The sequence below is a fragment of the Chiloscyllium plagiosum genome, chromosome 30 (genome assembly GCF_004010195.1).
Source record: "Chiloscyllium plagiosum isolate BGI_BamShark_2017 chromosome 30, ASM401019v2, whole genome shotgun sequence".
NCBI classification, from domain to species: domain Eukaryota; kingdom Metazoa; phylum Chordata; class Chondrichthyes; order Orectolobiformes; family Hemiscylliidae; genus Chiloscyllium; species Chiloscyllium plagiosum.
The window spans coordinates 34,138,013-34,146,813 of NC_057739.1; the positions used below are offsets into that span (position 1 = coordinate 34,138,013).

The 8,801-nt window shown below is 44.5% G+C and overlaps 1 protein-coding gene across 1 annotated transcript in view; it reads left to right on the plus strand.

Annotated features, from left to right (window-relative positions):
- The window catches only part of LOC122564894 (torsin-1A-like), a 37,717-nt gene that overhangs the window by 8,370 nt on the left and 20,546 nt on the right, over nucleotides 1-8,801 (plus strand). Inside the window, exons 2-3 of the mRNA XM_043720308.1 lie at nucleotides 5,407-5,672; nucleotides 7,454-7,629. Coding sequence (XP_043576243.1) covers nucleotides 5,407-5,672; nucleotides 7,454-7,629 — 442 coding nt within the window. The remainder of the gene's footprint in view (nucleotides 1-5,406; nucleotides 5,673-7,453; nucleotides 7,630-8,801) is intronic.

An 8,801-nucleotide genomic window follows, 5' to 3' on the forward strand; every position in this document is an offset into this window, starting at 1 on the left:
AGTTTCCTCATTTCCCCTCCCCCCACCTTGTCTCAGTCAAATCCCTCGAACTCAGCACCGTCTTCCTAACCTGCAATCTTCTTCCTGACCTCTCCGGGCCCACCCCCACTCCGGCCTATCACCCTCACCTTGACCTTCTTCCACCTATCGCATTTCCAACGCCCCTCCCCCAAGTCCCACCACCCTACCTTTTATCTTAGCCTGTTGGACACACTTTCCTCATTCCTGAAGAAGGGCCCATGCCCGAAACGTCGATTCTCCTGCTCTTTGGATGCTGCCTGACCTGCTGCGCTTTTCCAGCAACACATTTTCAGCTCTGATCTCCAGCATCTGCAGTCCTCACTTTCTCCCCTTTCTTTATACAGGCCACTTCTAAAACATGACCACTTTGACCTCATCTGTTTACATATAAACAAAAGGCCCCTCAAAATCCTTTTGAACTCTGTACCAAATCAGTCTGAGTGAACCCCGGCCTGGTTTATTACCCCTCTGAAAAATATCAAGGAGAGAGTCTCCTTGAGCCAAGGAACAGCCTTTTGAAAGAAAAAGGACTAGCTTTGTGACAACACCACCTCCTGCAAATCCCCTCCAAGCTACTCACCATCCTGACTTGGAAATACATCGCCATTCCTTTATTGTCATTGGGTCAAAATCCTGGAATTCCCTCCCCAATGGCATTGTCAGTCAACCCAGAGCAGGCAGACTGCAGAAGTTCAGGAAGGCAGCTCACCACCAGCTTCTGAAAGGCACTTAGGGGTGGGCATGAAACGTTGACCCAGCCAGTGATACCAATTTCCCATGAATGTATTGAAAAAAAGGATGGTGTCCTAGGATGGCACTGATTGTCATCTGGCAAGCACAGCTTTATGTCTGGCATTACCTCACTAACCAGGAACTGTTTCCTTTGATTAACCTCAGCTTTTCTAAAGTTCCTCCATGGTTAAAAAATGCCTTGCTATCGAGCACAGTTGCTCTTAGCTGTCTCCTTGCTTTTTCACCTGCTGAATCATGACTAATTGATTGAATTCTAGGGAAGTTGCATGGTTTCACATCTCGGTGAGAATGTCTTATTTGGCACTATTGATAAGTTTTTCCACCACTTTAATGATCAAGAGAAAGCTGGTGGAACAGTAATGTCTGGGTTAAATCTGCCACCAAAACAAAACCATAAACTGTGAAAGAAGGGTCACTGAACCTGAGACGTTAACTCTGTTTCTCTCTCCACAGATGCTGCCAAACCTGCCAAATTTCTCCAGTGCTATATGTTTTTAATTTAAATTGGTGTAATGTCATCTTTGATTGGAGGGCTAGTGACAGAAAACCAAAGAGAATTGTTGAGTGGACAGTTCTGGCTAAAGACATTTGAAAACAGCTGATCTTTGGGTTATATTTCGAGAAAGTGGGGAATATTCAGACAACGTTGTTCACCTGCTAGTTGCCTGGTTGTCATATGATCCTTGCTGGCATTTAGAGTGCTACAGAACTTTGGTCCATTGATGGTAGCACTTATTAGATTTGACCTTAGCCTGTTGCTTTCCATATTTGGCATCCAGGTACCCCTATGTAGAGCAAAAACAGAACTTGCTGCTGAAACTCAGGTCTATGGGGAGAGAGCAGAATTAACTTGAGCCCAGTTCACCTGACTTCATCAGGTCTGACGTCCCTAATCCCTGATGTTCCTGATACCTCTATGCAACAATTTCTCTGTCTTGCTACCTCCTGCCCAGGAATGGCAGGTGCTGTTCCTGCGCCCATGTTATATTTCAGCTACAATAGCATTAACCTCTTGACTTGCTGTTTTCTTCTGTTTCTCACATAATGGGAATATGGCCAACAAGGCCAGTATTTGTTAACCTGGTTTAATGGAGGGTTCAGGAAGGCATGCCTGGAGCAGCACCAGGCACACCTAAACATGAGCTGTTAACCTGGTGAAGCTATCAAACAGGATCACTTTCATACCATAGAGTATAAGCAGCAAGTGATGGACAGAGTTATCTGATCCCACAAACCAATGGATCAGACTTAAGCTCTGTAGTTCTGCCACATCCAGTCGTGAATGGTGGTGGATGATGAATATCCCCATCCTTAATGATAGAACTTCAGTGCAAAAGATTAGGATGAAGCATTCACAGCAATCTTCAGCCAGACCTGCCAAGTGGATGATCCATCTCTGCCTCCTTCAGTGGTCCCCAACATCACCAATGCCGGTCTACAGCCAATTTAATTCACTCCATGTCACATCAAGAAATGGTTGGAGACACTGGAAATAGTAAAGGCTATGGGTCCTGACAACAGTTTGGCAATGATAATAAAGCCTTGTGCTTTAGAAATTGCTCCTCCCCTAGCTAAGCTCTTCCAGTATAATTACATCACTGGCATCTATCTGACAATGTGTAAAATTGCCCAGGTATGTCCTGTATCTATAAAGCAGGACAAATCCACCTGCCTCGTTACTAAAACAGTCGACTCTCGATGATCAGTAACATGATGGAAGGTGTCATTAACAGTGCCATCAAGTGGCACTTCTCAGCACTAACCTGCCAGTGATGTCCAGTTTGGGTTCTGCCAGAGCCACTTAGCTCCTAACCTCATTACAGCCTGGGTCCAAACATGGACAAAAGAGCCCAGTTGTAGAGAGTGACAATCCTTGACATCAAGCCCACATTTTACCGAGTGTGTCGTGAAGGTGCCCTGGAAAACATGCAGTCAACGGGTATCGGGGGCAAACTTTCCATGATTTTGAGTCATACTTGGCTCATGGGAAGATGGTTGCGGTTGTTAGAGGTCAGTCACCTCAGCTCCAGGACATATCTGCAGGAGTTCCTCAGGGTAGTGTCCTTGGCCCAACCATCTCAGCTGCTTTATCAATGATCTTTCCATCATAAGGTCAGAAGTGGGTACGTTCACCGATGATTTCATAACGTTCAGCACCATTTGTAACTGAAGCAGTTTGTTTCCAAATGCAACAAGATCTGGACAATATCTAGGCTTGGGCTGACAGTAGCAAGTAATATTTGCACCACACAAATGCCACCCTATTGGCATCACTAACAAGAGACAATCTAACCCCTACTCCTTTTCATTCCATGATGTTAGCATCACTGAATCCCATCCCAGCAACATCCTGGGGGTTACATTGGCCACATAAACACATTGGCTGCAAGAGCAGGTCAGAGGCTAGGAATACTGCGGTGATAAGTCACCTTCTGACTCCCCAAAGCCTGTCCACCATCTACAAGGCACAAGTCAAGACTGTAATGGAATACTGCCCACTTGTCTGGATGGAGGCAGTTCCAACGACACTTAAGAAGCTTGACACCATTCAGGATAAAGCCCACTTTATTGGCAACATCCACAAGCAACCACTCCCTCCACCACCAATGCTCAGTAGCAGCAGGGTGTACTATCTAAATGTAGCATTGCAGAAATTAATCAAATATCCTTGAGACAACACTTTCCAAACCCATGATCACTATCATCCTAAAGGACGCAGTCAGCAGATACATGGATCACAGTCGTTGATGTATTTTTAACAGGTTGGAGGCTGAGGTCAAGTTGGTTTTCTCACCACCTGGCACAGCCCCAATTTGGCAGGACTTTGCCTCGATTGATGGTGACAATATTGATCCAGTCTTGGTGATGTTTGCTGATTGTCCTTGTTTCTCTGAGCCTTTCTGTGAAGGATGTCCAATATGAAGTTGCATAGGGAGAGTGGTAATCGTTGACCAATGAAAATGATCCGAAATGGTTCTTGCCATGTCCACCAGACCAATTGCTCCCTCACTAAAGCTGACCTGTTCTGACTGTCAATAATTTGTCAATGCTGTTTGACCGTAGATGACCTCCACAAAGGCTAATCCATCCTCAGCTGACAGTTACACAGCGTGCATTCAACTTGGAGATGGGTTCCATGGCCCAACTCAGAGTGTGAAGATTGGAGATTCGAGCATCGCTCTAGTGGACCTGACTTCTTCAGATATAGGCCACTATTCTGATGCTGTGCTGGAGGAGTGCTGCATGGTCAGAGGCGCTGCTTTTCAGATGAGGCATTAAATCAATGCTCCATCTACTCTCTCTGAAGTGAAAGATCCCACTTCTTTCTAATGTGAAATGAGTTCGGGGGAGTTACTCCTGATGTCCTGGCCAATACTTATCCCTCAGTAGGCATCACCAGAAACTGTTTATTATCAAATGACTGTGTTTCTGGGATCTTGCTTTTCCCCAGTTGGCTGTGCTGTTTCCTGCAGTACAACAGTAACTGCATTGTGCAAGCATTTAAACAGCTGTATTTAGGAAGATCCTGGGATCAGGAAGGGTACTATGAATAATTTACAATCACTGCACAGTGATTAGGAATAAGTGTCCTTAACCTTCCCACTGCTGGCTATACACCAACTCACTACTTTTGCACCCTTACATTCTCGCACACTCACTTTCTCACACTTCCATTCACCGTCACTCTCATGCTCCCACACTTACACACTCTCAGCCCCTCTCTCACACCCTCCTTCTCTCATTTACACACTCACTCACTTGTTCCCTTGCTTGCTCACACTTGCAAATGCTCACACATTCTCGCTCTTACAGACTCACACACGCTGGCATGCTGCCACCGTTAGCAAAGCCGCTTTCTGGGCAATTCTTCAGCACAGATCTGAATTAAGCTGGAGACATTTGTGTTCTGTGTGACCTTGCTCCTGACTAGATAAACTTTCTGAACCACGTTTGGGACTAATTCCCTTATTTATAATCATACTGCACCTGTAAATTGCAAACCACCTCAATTTTAAACCAAGGGGCAAATATGATTTCCTACAGGCATTCCTCCCTGTGCCTTTGTTCGAATTAAACTTTTATTTCATGCAGTGTGTATGTAAGTGTGCACATGCTGACCTTTGCTTGACAGAACTAACGCTGGGATGAAATCTGCAGTATAACACCGGTATCTGCTCTAAAGCAGATATCATCTCCGAGAACTCTCAACAAATGCATCAATCCTCGTGGTGTACAGAGCTCGAAAACTCAGTGTCATGCAGATCATCTTTATGAATGTAAAAATAGTGGGGGGTTGGGGTTAAACTCCTTTCAATATGTTGAATGTTTACCAACAGCTACTTGTAAGATGAATGAAGTGTGTATTTCAGAGGCGGGGTGGGGGTGGGGGGGGGGGGGGGTGGAATCAGTTTGGAATTTAGCTCACTCATAACTCTGACAGTCAGATTGAAACTGACCTAAAATCATTTGAGGACCCCTTACTTTGATCACAAATTCCTAACCCTTTGATAGTCTTGTCAGGTTTTTAAAGAATATTTAAATATTAATGATGACATTGAGTGGAAAATAAAAGAAGAAAAGGTAATTGAAGCGGTGATTGAGTGTTGCATTTGGACTCTTTCTCCCTTCTAGATCTGGAGTTGGATCTGTGTCGCCATGTGTATGGACAGCATGTGGCCAAAGAAGTGATCGTCAAAGCCATCAAACAGTTCCTGGCGAAGCACTCCCCAGTGAAACCCCTGGTCTTATCGTTCCATGGCTGGTCAGGGACTGGGAAAAGCTATGTTACTGCATTGTTAATGAGAAACTTGTACCGGGATGGGATGAAAAGCTCTTATGTGCACCAGTTTGTACCCACCTTGCACTTTCCCCATGCCTGCCAGGTTGACACGTACAAGGTAAGGGTTTTGACAAGGACAGAAGAATGCACCTGTGTTCAGCCAGTTATCTTTGCAGTGAGAAAGCGGTCAACTATTTAAATGTGTAGATTGTCAGATTTTGAGTCCTTTTTCCCAATGGGGCGGCACAGATTTCAACATGAATGCACAGCGTGGAAGGTTTAGCATTTTAAAAAAACTAGATGGTCTGAGAGGCAAAAATCCAAGTGAATGTACACATGCACAAACATTCAGAGTTTTTTAATTGTACAGAGGCTGTAACAATGAGCCTTGCTGTTCAGGGGGAGTTGTGGTGTTGCACTTTCACTGTTTGAAGTCATAAATACTTTTGAGCAGTTCGGAGACACTGACACTGTCCTGTTGTCTGGGCAGACAACACAGGGCTTCACACCTGTGCAGTTACACAAGGACACACCGAGATGAAGTGAGTTATACCAGAGAGCAGCTAAGAGAGTCTGTGATCTTACAGGATCTATTTAGAACTTTGCTTTGGGCCCGGATTAATAACCTTGCTGTAAATTGTAAGACGAGTAGTTCCGGACTCAAGTTTCTCCTATACTTGTTTTAATTTCAGATTTCCAGTATCCATGGTATATGTAAGAGAACCTTTGCCTACCTTGGCTCCTCTGCTGTAACCCATGTCCATGATGTAGTTATCTTCGGTGAGGAGAGAGTTGAGAAGGAGATTCCTTCATTGTAACCTCAGCCATGTGTGGGAATTGAAACCACACTGTTCAAATCACTCTGCATCATAAACCAGCCATCTAGCCAACTGAGCTAACTTTTTTTTAACTCATTCATGGGATGAGGACGTCGCTGGATAACTAGCATTTATTGCCCAACCCAAAGGGCAGTTAAGAGTCAATCACATTGCTGTGGGTCTGGAGTCACATGTAGGCCAGACCAGGTAGGGACAGCAGTTTCCTTCTCTAAAGGACATAACTGAAACCCAATTGACAGTGAACTGATCCCCAGTGGGAGGGGTATAAGATCATAAGGGTATAAATAGTGGATAGGAAGGCACTTATTCCACTAGTAGAGGGGTCAGTACCAGGGATCATAGATTTAAGGTAAGAGATAGAAACCAAAGAGGAGAGTTGAGGAGAAACTATTTCACCCAGAGAGTGATGGGAGCCTGGAACTCAGGGGTAGAAAGGGTGGTTTGAGTCATAAAGTCTTGAAATATTTGAGCAATATCTAGATGTTCACTTGCATTACTATAGTCTGCAGGGCTATGGGCCAAAAGCTGGAAAAAAGGGTCTGTGGAGTCAGATATTTACTGACTGGCAAGGACACGGTGCACCGAATGGTAAATATTGGCTGAATGCTGTACTCTATATCAGTGCTGTTTCAGTTCTGGCCTTGTGAACATCCCTGATTTTAATCACTGCACTGCTAGCTAGTGTGATTTCAGCTACTTAGGTGCTAAACGCTGGAACTTCCTCCCTACTTTGCACTTTTAGGACACTCATTAAAACTATTGACTAAGTTTCTGAAGAGTTTAGGCAGAGAATTCCAGGGCGCGGGATCTAAATAACTGGAAGCCCATTGGCCAATAGTGGAGTGATTCAAATGGATGATGAACAGGGAGACTTGGTGAGAATTAGCATTAAGAATGTTAATGTGTGTAACCTTGCCTTTGTGAAGTTCAGTAATTAAATCGCTGAGTTGACAGTCAATCCTTTCTTGACATTAGAGTTCCCTGTTGCCATTGCAATCTAATGGGAAACACTGGTCTGATACCACTTGTGCACTCTCTGAAGGTGTTCTTGTCTTTTCAGGAGCAGTTGGAAAGTTGGATCAGTGGTAACTTGAGTGACTGCAGCAGATCTGTCTTTATATTTGATGAAATGGACAAAATGCACCCAGGTTTGATTGATGCAATCAAGCCCTTCCTCGGTAGTTCACATGTTATGTACGGAACAAATTATCGAAAGGCGATATTTATTTTTGTAAGGTAAGTGACAAGAAATGACAGCCAACACTTGTAAAACTTTAAGACGCACAGACAAGATATTAGTCAAAGTTAAATTTGCAACCGGGAAGCAAAGTTTAGGCTTCCACACTTGTACTGGTGCTCATTGCAAGGTGTTTCTGTGCTGACAGTGAATGCTGATTGGAGGAGAGACTCAGTACCTTGGCACATAGATCAAGGAATTGTTCATCTTCCTCAGTCAGTCGAACAAATGATTGGAGGCTATGTATGTAAAATCTGTGGTGAAGAAATCTTTTCCCTGACAAGTGATGAGTTAGATTTAATTTTAAAATGCCCACTTAATGCACAGTTATCATTTGAAAGAGACTTGATGGAGCTCCGTATCAAAGCATCTGAACACTGGTCTTCAAATACATTGTCTTGTGTTAATTAAAATTGGTGCCACACTTCATGCTTTAGTCACCAGAGTTCACGGCTGGTGGTTTCAGCTGTGAACACAATGTGCTTTGGAACCAAAAGACAACTTGTTCACATCTAGGTGCAGGAGATTTCCTCCAGAGTGTCTTGACTGAGTTTAGACACAGAAACAGAGAGGGTGGTGAGGGTGTGGGAATGTCAGTGGACTACTCAGGCTAATAGTCAGGGACACTGGTTCAAGTCCCAACATCGATTTTACTTTTAATATACAGCTCATGAACATAAAACCCTTTTCCGTAATGGTGACTGTTAAACTACCCCTGATTATCATAACTCATTTTACTTGTTCATGCCATTTCGAGGCATCCCCACTTGGTCTGAGCTGCAAGTAATGTCAGAGCCACAGCAATGTGATGGACTCGGAAATGATGTGCTGAACCTGTTAGTTCAAGGAGAGTTTAGGATGGGTGACGAAAGTTGCCCAGCCAACTACCTTGTAGGTGTACACGCACATGCGCTCGCTCGCTCGCTCTCTCTTTCTCGCTCTCTCTCTCTTGCGCGCTCTCTCGCTCGCTCTCTCGCTCGCTCTCTCGCTCTCTCGCTCTCTCACATTATCTCCTGTGCTCTCATTCCCTCTCTCTTTCTTGATCTCATTTCTCTCCCGCCCCTCCCCCCCCTTCTCTCTCATTCTCTCCTTGGCGCGTGCACGCGCTCTCTCTTCTCCTCCTCCTCCCCACCTCACCAGTCTTCTCCACTCTACTCATTAGTTTTCTCAC